The 15,873-nt window shown below is 40.5% G+C and overlaps 1 protein-coding gene across 2 annotated transcripts in view; it reads right to left on the reverse strand.

Moving 5' to 3' along the window:
- LOC126210493 (CWF19-like protein 2) overlaps positions 1-15,873 on the reverse strand; it is a 194,278-nt gene that overhangs the window by 16,103 nt on the left and 162,302 nt on the right. For both annotated transcript variants that reach the window (XM_049939726.1, XM_049939725.1), the window contains exon 13: positions 7,723-7,908. In XM_049939726.1, the coding sequence (XP_049795683.1) occupies positions 7,723-7,908 (186 nt within the window). The remainder of the gene's footprint in view (positions 1-7,722; positions 7,909-15,873) is intronic.

Consider the following 15,873-nt stretch of genomic DNA (forward strand, 5'->3'; position numbering starts at 1 on the left):
AACTCAGCCAGCTGCAAATTTCAGTATACAATCTGATTAACAAACAATGGAGCTTATTCTCCTTGGCATACAAAACGGATGAGAACACTGTTGTAGAAACAACGAAAAAAAAAACATGCCAAATTAAAGAGAAGCAAAATCTACAAGACAAGCGATGTTTTACAGAAGCTGAAAATTTTGCACAGACTTCAATGCATGATGCTTACAATAGTTTTCACAATGAAACTCTGTCTCAAAACCTGGCATAAAATTCAAAGAGATTCTGGTCATATGTAAAGTATGCTAGCAGCAAGACACAATCAATGCCTTCTCTGTGCAATAGCAATGGAAATACTATCGACGACAGCGCCACCAAAGCTAGTTACTAAACACAGCCTTCTGAAATTTGCTCACCAAAGAAGACGAAGTAAATATTCCAGAATTTGAATCAAGAACAGTTGCCAACATGAGCAGTGTAGAAGTAGATATCCTCGGAGTAGTGAAGCAACTTAAATCACATAACAAAAACAAGTCTTCCGGTCCGGACTGTATACCAATTAGGTTCCTTTCAGAGTATGCTGATACAATAGCTCCATACTTAACAATCATACACAACTGTTCGGTCGACGAAAGATCCGTACCCAAAGACTGGAAAGTTGTACAGGTTACACCAATATTCAAGAAAGGTAGTAGGAGTAGTTCACTAAATTACAGACCCATATCGTTAATGTCGATATGGGGCAGGATTGTGGAATATATATTGTGTTCAAACATTACGAATTACCTTGAAGGAAACGGTCTATTGATACAAGGGCAACACTGATTTAGAAAACATCTTCTTGTGAAACACAACTAGATCTTTACTCACATGAAATGTTGAATGCTAATAACAAGGGATTTCAAATTGATGCCATATTTCTAGATTTTCAGAAGGCTTTTGACACTATACCAGACAAGCAGATTGTAGTGAAATTGCATGCTTATGGAATATCGTCTCAGTTATGTTATTGGATTTGTGATTTCCTGTCAGAGAGATCACAGTTCATAGTAACTGATGGAAAGTCATCGAGTAAAACAGAAGTGGTTTCTGGCATTCCCCAATGTAGTGTTATAGGCCCTTTGCTGTTCTTCACCTATATAAACGATTTAGGAGACAATTTGAGCAGCCGTCTTAGGTTGTTTGCAGATGACATTGTTGTTTATCGACTAGTAAAGTCATCAGGAGACCAGAACAATTTAGAAAAGATATCTATATGGCAGGACATTTAGAAAATATAACAGATCTACTAAAGAGTCTCCCTCTGCTACACCTGTCCGCCCTCTTTTAGAATACTGCTGCATGGTGTGGGATCCTTACCAGATAGGATTGACAGGGTAAATCAAGAAAGTTCAAACAAGGGCAGCACATTTTGTATCATCATGAAATAGGGTCGTGACTGTCACTGAAATGATATAAAAATTGGGGTGGACATTATTAAAACAAAGGCGTTTTTCGTTGTGTCGGAATCTTTTCATGAAATTTCATTCACCAACTTTCTCCTTCGAACGCAAAAATATGTTTTTGATGCCGATCTACATCACCATAATAATATAAGGGAAATCAGAGCTCACACTGAAAGATATAGGTGTTTGTTTTTTCCACGTGCTGTACGAGATTGGAATAATAGAGAATTATTGTGAAGGTGGTTTGATGCACCCTCTGCCAGGCACTTACGTGTGATTTGCAGAGTATCGATGTAGATGTAGATTCCATTGGACCCTGTAACTTTGTTCAATTTTAACAATTTGAGCTGTTTCTCAACACCATGACCCTACTACTGATTTCACTCATCTTTTCAGTGGTAGAAGGATTAAATTGGGCCATTTCTTCTCGGTTTTCCTTTGAAAAGGAACATTTGAAAATTGAGTTTAGCATTTTTGCTTTTGCTCTGCTATCCAGGAATTTCAGTTCCTGTCTCATTCGTTTGGGACTGGACACTAACTTTGATACCCCTAACAGCCTTTGCGTATGACCAGAATTTATTTGGGTTCTGTGAAAGACCATCTGACAATATTCTGCTACAATAGTCACTGAAGGCACCACACATTGATCTCTTGACAGCCAAATGCCTTTCATTCAGCATCTCTTATTTATAGCTCTATGATTTGTATCCCGGTACCACTGAAAAGATGAGTGAAATCAGTAGTAGTGTCAGTGGTGTTGAGAAACAGCTCAAATTGTTAAAATTGAACAAAGCTCCAGGGTCCAATGGAATCTACATCTACATCGATACTCTGCAAATCACAGCAAAAACATGATTTGTATCACATCTATTATGCAGTAATCTCTGTTTCTCTACAAGTTCCTTTACTGTGACAGTACACCAAGGAGGTTCCCTCTCATTACGAACTGTTCTACTGGGTACACATCTGTTCAGTGCATGGTCAACTATTCTTTTAAATTTGAGCCATATTTCCTCTACATGCTCCTGCCCTGCACTGAAAGTTTCAAATTCCTCATTGAGACATGACACTAATGATGTTTTATCAAGTTTAATGAATATAATCATTGTTACCACAACCACATCATGGTCACTGATACCATTTTCGATGTGGATATCCTCAAAGAGGTTAGATCTATTTGTTGCCATTAGATCCAATATATTTCCATCATAAGTAGTGTCCCTAACTATTTGTTCTAGGTAGTTTTGAGAGAAGGCATTTAGTAATGTCTGACAGGACGTCTTATGGTGCCCCCCACTAACAAAACTGTAATTTTTGCAATAAATTTTTGGACAATTTAAGTCTCCGCCAATGATTACAGTATGACTGGGGAACTTACATACAGGTGAACTGAGGCTTTCTGTAAAGTTTTCTGTTATATCAGGAGATGAGCCTAGTGGGCGATAGAAGTATCCAATCATCATTTTATGCCCACTCCTGTTATGGAGTCTTGGCCAAACAATTTCACACGCAGCTTCAATTTCTTTCTCGGTGGATATGAGTTTCTTATCTACTGTGACAAACATGCCAACTCCATTTCTCATTTGCCTCTGCTTTCGATATACTCTTAAATTTTCCTCGAAAATCTCATTACTATCAGTTTGAGGTTTCAAGCAGGTTTCTGTACATAGTGCTTCACTGCTTTTCACGAACACTTCAAACTCTGGCACTTTGTTGTGAATGCTTTCACATTTTACAATTAAGATTTTAATACTGTTGCCTGTGGGGGGTGTGACAGATCTTATTTTGCTTTAGTCGTAAAGCATATGCCATTTAATATGAGGGTCACTCCAAAAGAAATGCACACTATTTTTGTAGAAATACAGTTTTCATTCTGCATGTGTGAAAGTTTTAGAGTGTGTAGATACATCCTTCCCACTTGTTTTCAAACTTAGTTCAACCTGTTCCCCTGAGTGGCGTCGTCACAGCATGTCTTCAAGATGGCTGCTACACTTGACGTTCGTCAGATGCAACGTGCTGTCATAGAATTCCTGTGCTGTGAAAATGAGACAGTGGGAAACATCCACAAGAGGTTGGAAAAGGTGTATGGAGATGCTGCTGTCAATCGCAGTACAGTTAGTCAGTGGGCAAGCAGGTTACGTGATGAAAGCGGGCACGGCAATATTGAGGATTGTCCTCGCAGTGGCAGGCCTCGTACTGCACACACTCCAGACAATGTGCAGAGAGTTAACGAATTGGTGACTGCTGACAGACGCATCACAGTGAATGAACTGTCACGCTACGTTGGGATAGGGGAAGGAAGTGTTTGCAGAATACTAAAATTGTTGGCGTTAAAAAAGGTTTGTGCCAGGTGGGTTCCCAGGATGTTGACAGTGGCTCACAAACAAACAAGAAAAACGGTATGCAGCGAACTTTTGGAACAGTACGAGAATGGTGGAGATGAATTTCATGGAAGAATTGTGACAGGTGATGAAACATGGCTCCATCATTTTTCACCAGAGATGAAGAGGCAATCAATCGAGTGGCATCATGCAAATTCACCCAAGAAAAAAAAATTCAAAACCACACCTTCTGCTGAAAAAGTTATGGCTACGGTGTTTTTCGATTCCGAAGGACTCTTACTTGTGGACATCATGCCAAGTGGAACCAGCATAAATTCTGATACATATGTGACGACACTGAACAAACTTCAAGCTCAACTGAGTCGTGTTCGACCACATTGGCAAAAGCAGGACGATTTGCTGTTGCACGACACTGCACGGCCACATGTCAGTCAAAAAGCCATGGAAGTGATCACAAAACTCCGATGGACAACACTGAAACACCCACCTTACAGTCCTGACCTGGCGCCATGTGACTATCATCTCTTTGGGAAACTGAAAGACTCTCTTCGTGGAACAGGTTTGAAGATGATGACTCCCTTGTGCACGCTGCCAAACAGTGGCTCCAACAGGTTGGTCCAGAATTTTACCGTGCAGGTATACAGGCGCTGGTTCCAAGATGGCGTAAAGCAGTTGAGAGGGATGGAAATTATGTGGAGAAATGAAAATATTGTTCCTAAAGGATGTATCTACACACTGTAAAACTTTCAAACATGTAGAATAAAAGATGGATTAAAAAAAAAAAATTGTGTACATTTCTTTTGGATTGACCCTCGTAAGTATCGGAACACTGTGTCGGGGACAGATGCAATAAAAACATGCCTGCACCAAAAAGAGACATGTACGAAAAGATAGATGAACATATATCTGTACTCTAATGTTTCCTTAAGGTGATATCAATTTTTTTCACTATTCAATTATCAGTCTCTTCCCTCCATGATTCTGGGTGGACATACTGTGTGTATGTCAGACAACAATTTGTATATTTGTGTAAAAGTTTTTACAATATACCTTCTGGAAAGGGAGGCAACTTCTTTCATTTCTAAATTGCTTCAGCCTGAAAACAATATCTGGAGATGCAGTAACTGCAAACTTCTGAACACAAGACAATATTATTTACGATTGTACCACATTTCATTCTTTATCACGGAGATGGACAGTGCATCTTTTTTTTCAAGGAAGAAGAGGGAAATATCACTCTGTTCAAAGGAGAGTTAATATATCAATCAATTTAGACTATTACAGTAGTAATCATAGTGAGAGACAGTAGTAATCATAGTGAGAGACAGTGGAGGTGGGAACTCAGACGCATAAATTTCTACTGGAGAAAGTATCTGCCAACAACACATCTAAAAATAATCCACATTATTCACACCTCCTTACGGTGCCAGTACTTAAATACCAGTACAGAGGCATCTCTTTCAATCTCACACTGATACTTCTGGGTTTCCAATATCTATCATTATATGGATTGGACGGATAGTTGCCTAATATAAAGAACCATTGTGTGCATCCCATACACAGTCAGCTACGTGAGTAGCAACCTCTGATGAGTAGTGCATACCTGACCCATTTAGGGGGTCCCTACAGTTCTCAGCACCGTAGCTCAAGTCCAGGAAGTTGCAGCCTAGCTTCTCACAGAACTTTTCAAGTCTCTGGTTCAGTCCTCCCACTCGACTCACAACCCAAGGCCACAATAGTTCTGGGGACAATCCTGCAAAATGTCAGCTGTGTTGAAACTCCACGCACAAGGCTGGTCTTCTCAACCTTCTCTGCCAGTCACTGGAATGACTGTGAAGTATGACCTCGGAGCCTAGATGACAGGTATCATTTGTTCCAACATGCGCCACAATCTGCAATTAGTGTGTATGCCTTGGGGCTCATTCAACATGTTGAAGAGACTATTCCAGCAGCCAGTGAAGGAATGAGGTGCAACCGAGTGCACCTTATGTCCTTTCCTGTCATTCACTGCGATTTTACTAAGGGGTACCGTCATATGCCATATGTTTGAATTGCGAATGACTAATAGACACATACCCCTTTGCGTACGCCTCGTCTTGACACCGGATAAAAAGGTTTCCCAAGAACAGGTGACATGAGTTCCACTGGCTCAGTTTCAGTTGCAGTGAAATACAGTGCCTCAAACGTATTGGTGCGAGGGACCAGTACAATGCCCTGAGGAGGTTACCCCAGCTTCGGTATACCACTCCCGGTTTGTCAAACATCGTTCGAAGTTCATTAATACGATCTCCATTTATACAGATGGCTCTAAGACCAATGACGGTGTCGGGTGTTCTTTTATTGTCGGGGCACACAGTTTCAAATACCGGCTCCATGGCCATTGTTTGGTCTTCACAGCTGAGCTCTTTGCCCTCTATCAGGCTGTTCTTTACATCTGCCACCACCGACATTCTGCTTATGTCATCTGTTCTGATTCCCTGAGCGCCATCCAGAGCCTCAGTGATGCGTATCAGGTTCACCCTTTCGTGCAGCGGATGCAACGCTCTCTTCAGCAGCTGGTGGATGACGGATCTCCGGTTACCTTTATGTGGGTTCGTGGCCATGTCGGTATCCCTGGGAACGAAGCTGCAGATGCTGCGGCCAAGGCTGCGGTCCTCCAGCCTCGGACAGCTTCTTGTTGTGTGTCTTCATCTGATTTTAGCAGGGTCATTTGTCAGCGCATTTTATCACTGTGGTATGCCGATTAGGCTACACTTACTGAAAACAAGCTTCGGGCCTCGAAACCTCTCTCCACAGCTCGGACGACCTCTTCACGCCCTTCTCGGCGGGAGGAGGTCGTTTTGGCCCGGTTACAAATTGGACACTGCCGGTTCAGCCAGCGCCATCTGCTGACGGCTGCACCGGCGCCGTTCTGCCAGTGTGGGCAATTGCTGACGGTACACCACATTTTAACGTCCTGTCCGAATTTTAATACACTGCGCATTGATCTTGGCCTGCCATGTACTCTGGATGCCATTTTAGCGGATGACCCAGGAGCAGCTGCTCGCGTTCTTCGTTTTATCAACTTGACAAACCTCTCTGAGCGACATTTGATTATGCTATTTTCTTTTAATCCCTTGCCTGTTAATGTGCCTTTTATAGTGTTGTCCATTTTAGTTGCTGTTTTAACCTTGTGCCTCGCAGTGTAATTCCTAACTTAGTCTGGGGGCTAATGACCACTGTAGTTGTGCGCCACACAAAAAAAAAAAAAAAAAAAAAAAAAAAAAAAAAAAAATAAAAATGTCCTGAGGCCTCCCTGGTCCCCGACACCCTGTACAGGACACCTGGATCTCCCACTGAAATGCCACTCGCAGTCAGGTGGATGAGAACAATAGATCCTGTACTTTCTGCAGAGGAGACAGGATCCACAGGAGAGGATAGTACTTGAGGTATCTCTTGTACCAGTATCACAGCTACATTTCCTTTGATGCTTGTAACTGACTATTGGTTTCTGTAAAGTCATAGATAATTTTCTCCTCCTGTATATTATCCTTACTACCTTCAGAATTTCAAAGAGTGTATTTGAGTCTACAATAATAAAATCCTTCTATATACTGACAAATGTTATAAACATAGGTGTCCCATCTTTTCAGATAAACTGTATGGTCAGTATTGTCTCATGTGTCCCTACATTTCTCCAAAACCCAAACGTATCTTCCACAAGATCAGCTTTTACAAGACTTCCCACTATTCTATAAATAATTTGTCTGTGACTTATTAAACTGATGATTTGATAATATTCATACCTGTCAGCATCCATCTTTTCTGGAAATGGGATCACTATATTCTGCTTTAAGTCTGAGAGTTAGAAAGAATTCATTTTTCCAAACTACCCATGAACATAATTAACTACATGACACAGTGTGATGTACAATAATAACAGACATAAAGTGATTCTCCTTTAGTAATAGCCACTAACCTGAGCAAAATTCTTGGGGAAATGCTTTTCATCTTCAATAATGTGTGCAAACTTGTCTTCATTGCCGAACCCCACCCAAAAGTACGGCAGTCCTCTGGGAATGGCACGCCGAACATTCTTGCTGCCGTCCAGGTCCACCAGCTTCTTGTTCATCGACCACTCCATCTCGCACTCCGTGATGGCTTTCTGCAAAAGTTTTATACAGTACAGCATGGTCAGTCTTCTTCCACTTTCCTATCCAGCTTACCATAATGTGGGGTTTCCACATTAAACCTCCCCAATTTACAAATGCAATTAAAAAACTATGAGACACAGATACCTGCTGCTTGAGGCACTACCTAAAGTAACTCAAAAAGCTTTTTACAAAAATTAATTCACTTCAACATGGGCTTCTTTTGTAACCTGTAAAATGTCTACACAAAACTGTAAAATGTCTAGACGAAACCCCTGTGTGCACAAGCATGTCTGGGATGATGGAGGAATTACATCCATAATTCTTCTACGAGATCACCAATATCACACACAGACGAGATGTACACAGTGTCTTTCACATAACCTGTAACATAAGTGTCTTTGCCCGTGCTAAGATGCCTCCAGTAGCTGCACCCCTGTCGAATCTGGCTGAAAAGTGATTGTCGAAAGATAGCTATTGTCAATGACGTACTCTACACTGACGTTACAGTTGAAACACTTTAATTGCACTTTGGTGTTGAATAACTACAGTTTATGGCCAGACTGTCTCTCAAATATCACAGCTATGCACAAATAATCAGTTAACTACATAATACACTCAGTTGATGTCTGATAGTGTGTCTCTTTGAGTACAGCAAACTAACACAGACATGACTATTCACAACAGTTCTTGTATGGCAAACATGTATAATTTACACAGTCACTGGATAAAGCTCTTAAATCACTGTCTTTGCAGTCTAACAGTCAAATCAATATGAAAACAGTGTGCCCTGTAAGTAACTATTGATGGTAGTAATGTTTATAGTCTGAATCTATTGTTACAGTGAACATTATTGAAGTTCGGCACAGTCCACAATAATAATTACACATTTACTGTCCAATTAATCACCGAACAGCCACTAAATTACAGAATGATTTCCCGGATGCAAAATTTTCATAAAACTCTGCACATTTTACAACTTGTGATTTGTGCTAACTCGTCTGCAAACGTTGTACACTATACTGGGCACAGATCATGCTCATACCATAACCTTCCATACGCTGACTAAAATGGCTTCCAAAAGCCTCTCTTTTATAAAAGTACAATACTTATACCTACAATTATCTATGTTGTTCACTTTTTAACATTTACATTTCTGATTAACTGAACAGTGAAGGGACATTCTTCTGAATGTGAATTTTTAGATACAGTAATAATTGCTACAGAATTATGCTGTGTAGTTTGCCAAAATACAGGGTGTTTGAAAAAGAACTCCCTAGTTTTAAGTATAAATTTTTTGGGGAAATTAATGAAAAATTACATCAATGAGTCATATCATGAAAGAGAATTCCTTCAAGTTTTGTTTAACGTTAGACTTCAACGTGGGATCCATTTGTTGCCCTGCACACCTCGGGATGATGTTCCACTTCTCTCGCCACATATTCACCAACTGTCCCTACTGCCGCGACGATTCTTTCATGTAAATGATTGGTGTCTCTGGTCTTTTCACTATACACATTTTTTATGTGGCCCAAAAAGAAAAAGTTCAGTGGGGTTAAGTTTGGGCTTTGTGGGGGCCAAGGTACTGGGCCAACCCTGCCTATCACCTTCCTGGAAAGCAAATGTCAAGAGCCACACGCACGTGGTTACTGTAATGAGGTGAGGCACCATCTTGTTGGAAAAACACAAGCCCCGTTCAACAACATATTCAGAAGCTCTCAGTCTACCTGGTGACTTTGCTTTTAAAACACTACCGATTTCCTCGAAAGACTTTAGCCAGTGACGGATAGTTTTTGCTTTAGGTAGTGCACCACCATACTGACGTATAAAATTACGTTGCACTGTTATAACTGACTCAGGTCTCACAAGCAAAATAATACAATGTGCTTTCTGTTGCAGAGTACACATTGTTGCTGAGTTTCTCTGCACTGCACTGCACACACACCTGGACTGAACTGAGGGAACAGAGGAAAAAAACAGCACTGGTGCCGTTTCAAGGTCAAGCAGACTTGCCAACTGCAGGGGAGCCAAACTTGGAGAGTTGATGAATCAAACACCACAAACTAGAATTTTGTCACTTTGTACAGATTCTAGGGCACATTAAAACTAAGGAGTTCTTTTTCAAACACACTGTATAGTATTCTATTTTAGTAACAATGTTTTAACTATTAATAGTAATGACTATGTAACTAAATGAGGGCAGAGGTTGCTAGCATACTTTCGACATTAGTTGTATAAATGGTACCACTCTTTACATGTGTTTTTTTATTTACTTGATGAGAAAGTTAGCAATCAGGTACATGTTTACACATGAACAATACCAAAGATCCTGGTATTTGTAATTAGCACAGTTTTTAGGTAAACTAGTCACACCAGTGGACTCTAATTATCCAGATGAATGTAATGGATAATAAAGTTAAGTTGGATGAGCCCTATGTTAATATTCAAGATTTTTGGTACTGTGCACATGCCATATAAATGATCACATTGTTTGGGTGACATTTTCGCCATTTGACTGTGCAAACTTCTTTATTTTATACTTCTCTCACGATTTTGGCCTGGCGATTATCAAAAACATAATAGCTGGATGGAATCCACCTGCTTTGTCACAAACCCCACAGAAATAACTCCAGAGGAGTTATACCCAGAGATTCGAGTGGCCACTCAGCTGAACCATCACATCCTGTCCATCTCTGTGTAAAAGTTAGGTCTAGGAAGTCACGAACGTGTAAGCTCCAGTATGTGGGCACCCGTGTTGCTGGAAGATCACATTTGGCTAAAGAGGAAGAAGCAAAGGGACAACAAATTGCGCTAACATGTCCAGATAAACAGATCCTCTTACTGTTTGCTCCACAAATCACCTTTCTAGTGTCTCTGACACGTGTCCAAAAACTGTGGGAGTTTTCCGAACTTCAGATGTGAATGTTGTGCCGATTGAGCTTCCCACATGTGTAGAAGCATTCTTCATCAGAGAAAATGACGTATCACAGACAGTTACAATTTTGCCCAACTACTGGTATTCAGTGACACGCCGACATTTCATTTGTCTGGAAAGGTGAATCATCATAATTATGAGTCAACATTTCATGTGCCTGGAACGATGAATCATCATAAAATGTGCATCCAGGACACAGAATATCCACATGAGACTGTGGAATACATTTGTGATACACGTAAAGTTAACATCTTTTGTGCCGTGTTCTCTTCAAAACTTTATGGACTGTGTTTCTTTGCAGAGAAAACCGTGTAGCAGGACTTGCTGCAGCCATCAGCTAGACACTGGAGCTTTCATTTGCAAGATGGTGGTCCACCTCACCTTCTGCCATAACTGAATGAGCTTTTCATTGTGAGGAATCTCCTCTTCTTCAGTAGACCCTCACTCCAGCCACCTGACTTTACTACATGCGATTTCTTCTTATCAGGTTGTGTTGAAGATCATGTATTCCTGCCTCCACTGCCACTTAATATGAAAGTGTTGCAAGGAAGGATAATTAATGCAGTTGCTGTTAGCAAGTGTGAGATGTTGACACATCTATGGCAGGGGATGGAGTTGCGTACTGAGACAGTCGTCATGTCTGGAATGGTACCCATACTGAACACCTGTAATGTGAGTAAACTGATACAAGTTATCTTTTGGTATCTCTTTTAGGTCTCACACAGACACCTGAAATCCTGGATGTACTTTTGAATAACTTTGTGTGTAGCATAAGCTAAAGGGATTGTTTTGATTAACAGACTGTACATTTTTGTCTTGTGCATTTGTCAAATAAATAGACGTAAGGGTATTAGTGCCAATTTAATTACAAAATACGTGGAACATTGTAAGAGGATAAGCACTGAAATGGATTTGGAAGACAGTAATGGAATGAGAACTTACAATTTGTGTTAAGACAATGCAACCCTTTTGAAGGAACAAAATTTATGTAAAATGTTAAACTTCACAGTAAAGTTTCGCAGCTAAAATTGGCAACTTCATCGTATAAAACATCAGCCTCTTGTTTTGTGTTTTCAATAATCATTCTTTTTTAATTTTTCAGTTCTTTTATTTCTTCAACTACTCTTCTTTTAAGATTGGTCACGTCATATTCATCAGATTTCTTCTTTTTCAAGGTCACTACTCTTTTGGATGAAGCATTCTTCACAGCTAGTGTGGTGTCACCGCCAGACACCACACTTGCTAAGTGGTAGCCTTTAAATCGGCCGCGGTCCGTTAGTATACGTCGGACCCGCGTGTCGCCACTATCAGTGATTGCAGACCGAGCGCCGCCACACGGCAGGTCTAGAGAGACTTACTAGCACTCGCCCCAGTTGTACAGCCGACTTTGCCAGCGATGGTTCACTGACAAAATATGCTCTCATTTGCCGAGACGATAGATTAACATAGCCTTCAGCTACGTCATTTGCTACGACCTAGCAAGGCGCCATTATCATTTACTATTCATACTGATTCATGTACCGTCAAGACCGACGTTCTTCATTAACGGATTAAAGTTAAGTATTCCACCAGCTACGTCCGATTTTCTAAATTCTAATTTCCTTGTCCTGTTCCAGACCTCACGCCAGCCTGCGTGAGCTAAAGCGCGTGCCTTTCGGCCTCCTTCTAGTAACACGGTGTTGGCTCTCCTGCCAACCAAAACAGCTAGTATTGGTGATCTTGTAATGTCCACATTCAGTTGTTCTTCACTATTTAGTAAAGCACCTAACTATTGTTGTTGTTGTTGTTGTTGTGGTTGTTGTTGTTGTGGTGGTGGTGGTGGTCTTCAGTCCTGCGACTGGTTTGATGCAGCTCTCAATGCTACTCTATCCTGTGCAAGCTTCTTCATCTCCCAGTAACCTACATCCTTCTGAATCTGTTTAGTGTATTCATCTCTTGGTCTCCCTCTATGATTTTTACCCTCCACGCTGCCCTCCAATACTAAATTGGTGATCCCTTGATGCCTTAGAACATGTCCTACCAACCGATCCCTCCTTCTAGTCAAGGTGTGCCACAAATTCCTCTTCTCCCCAATTCCATTCAATACCTCCTCATTAGTTATGTGATCTACCCATCTAATCTTCAGCATTCTTCTGTAGCACCACATTTTGAAAGCTTCTATTCTCTTCTTGTCCAAACTATTTATCGTCCATGTTTCACTTCCATACATGGCTACACTCCATACAAATACTTTCAGAAATGACTTCCTGACACTTAAATCTATACTTGATATTAACATATTCCTCTTCTTCAGAAACGCTTTCATTGCCATTGCCAGTCTACATTTTATATCCTCTCTAGTTTGACCATCATCAGTTATTTTGCTCCCCAAATAGCAAAACTCATTTACTACTTTAAGTGTCTCATTTCCTAATCTAATTCCCTCAGCATCACCCGATTTAATTCAACTACATCCTATTATCCTTGTTTTGCCTTTGTTGATGTTCATCTTATATCCTCCTTTCAAGACACTGTCCATTCCGTTCAACTGCTCTTTCAAGTCCTTTGCTGTCTCTGACAGAATTACAATGTAATCGGCGAACCTCAAAGTTTTTTATTTCTTCCCCATGGATTTTAATACCTACTCCGAATTTTTCTTTTGTTTCCTTAACTGCTTGCTCAATATACAGATTGAATAAATTTGGGGATAGGCTACAACCCTGTCTCACTCCCTTCCCAATCACTGCTTGCCTTTCATGCCCCTAGACTCTTATAACTGCTATCTGGTTTATGTACAAATTGCAAATAGCCTTTCGCTCCCTGTATTTTAGTCCTGCCACCTTCAGAATTTGAAAGAGAGTATTCCAGTCAACACTGCCAATAGCTTTCTCTATGTCTACAAATGCTAGAAACGTAGGTTTGCCTTTTCTTAATCCATCTTCTAAGATAAGTCGTAGGGTCAGTATTGCATAATTTGCGTTAGTAATTTGTAGCTGTGACTTATTAAACTGATAGTTCGGTAATTTTCACATCTGTCAACACCTGCTTTCTTTGGGATTGGAATTATTATATTCTTCTTGAAGTCTGAGGGTATTTTGCCTGTCTCATACATCTTGATCACCAGATGGTAGAGTTTTGTCAGTGCTGGCTCTCACAAGACTGTCAATAGTTCTAGTGGAATGCTGTCTACTCCCGGGGCCTTGTTTTGACTAAGGTCTTTCAGTGCTCTGTCAAACTCTTCACGCAGTATCATATCTCCCGTTCCATCTTCATCTACCTCCTCTTCCATTTCCATAATATTGTCCCCATGAACATCGCCCCTGTATAGAACCTCTATATACTCCTTCCACCTTTCTGCTTTCCCTTCTTTGCTTAGGACTGGGTTTCCATCTGAGCTCTTGATATTCATGCACGTGGTTCTCTTTTCTCCAAAGGTCTCTTTAAATTTCCTGTAGGCAGTATCTATCTTACCCCTAGTGAGATAAGCCTCTACATTCTTACATTTGTCCTCTAGCCATCCCTGCTTAGCCATTTTTCACTTCCTGTCGATCTCATTTTTGAGACGTTTGTATTCCTTTTTGCCTGCTTCATTTACTGCATTTTTATATTTTCTCCTTTCATCAATTAAATTCAGTATGTCTTCTGTTACCCAAGGATTTCTACTAGTCCTCATCTTTTTACCTACTCGATGCTCTGCTGCCTTCACCATTTCATTCCTCAAAGCTACCCATTCTTCTTCTACTATATTACTTTCCCCCATTCCTGTAAATTGTTCCCTTATGCTCTCCCTGAAACTCTGTACAACCTCTGGTTCTTTCAGTTTATCCAGGTCCCATCTCCTTAAATTCCCACCTTTTTGCAGTTTCTTCAGTTTTAATCTACAGTTCATAACCAATAGATTGTGGTCAGAGTCCACATCTGCCCCTGGAAATGTCTTACAATGTAATATTTGTATTTATAATCCTGTATTCGCCTGATCAAAAGTCTTGTTCCTCCTGCCACCGAACTTCACTAATTCCACCATATCTAACTTTAACCTATCCATTTCCCTTTTTAAATTTTCTAACCTACCTGCCCGATTAAGGGAGCTGACATTCCACGCTCCGATCCGTAGAACGCCAGTTTTCTTTCTCCTCCGGAATATTTTACCCAAGAGGATGCCATCATCATTTAATCATACAGTAAAGCTGCATGCCCTCAGGAAATATTATGGCTGTAGTTTCCCCTTGCTTTCAGCCGTTCACAGTACCACAACAGCAAGACCGTTTTGGTTAGCTTTCCAAGTCCAGATCAGTCAATCATCCAGACTGTTGCCCCTGCAACTACTGAAAAGGCTGCTGCCCCTCTTCAGGAACCACACGTTTGTCTGGCCTCTCAACAGATACCCCTCCATTGTGGTTGATCCTATGGTATGGCTATCTGTATCGCTGAGGCACGCAAGCCTCCCCACCAACGGCAAGGTCCATAGTTGATCGGTGGGGGGAGGGGGGGGGTGTAACTATTAGATTGCATTGTAAACACTTTTTTCTGCAACAATTGTATCATCTTTTAAATTTTCAACCAAACCTTCCTTGTTAACAGAAAAGCCTCTTTCAACTGCTGTGTTTCCTGAAATATGCCTAATAGCTTCTGCACAAACTTGATGAAGTCATGGTTCCCACTTTGCAGTAAATTCATCAGAAATTGATCAAGTTTGTCCTCCTTAGGATTGAGCTGCTCAGTTGTTTTTCAGAATATTCACAAAATTTAAAGTATTCTCTCTTTACTATGTCAGCTGTTGATGGAGTCACACATTTTTTTGACACACAGTCTTCCAATGCAATTCTCATTCGAGAATTTCTGAAAATAAACCTCTGTGCACTTTTGGATGATAAACATGAGTCACCTTTGACTATCTTTAATTTAAAAAGAATCTTCTCAGAAATTTTTAGACTCAGACTTTGCAAATTACCTGTGCATTTATTTCTGAAAATAAGGATAAACTTTTCTATGTAGTTCTTGCTAGCAGCAGTGGCACAAATGCAGTATCTACATTAAAGACTTGTTTTATAACATTTTTTGGTAA

Source organism: Schistocerca nitens, chromosome 10, assembly GCF_023898315.1.
Source record: "Schistocerca nitens isolate TAMUIC-IGC-003100 chromosome 10, iqSchNite1.1, whole genome shotgun sequence".
Lineage (NCBI taxonomy): Eukaryota > Metazoa > Arthropoda > Insecta > Orthoptera > Acrididae > Schistocerca > Schistocerca nitens.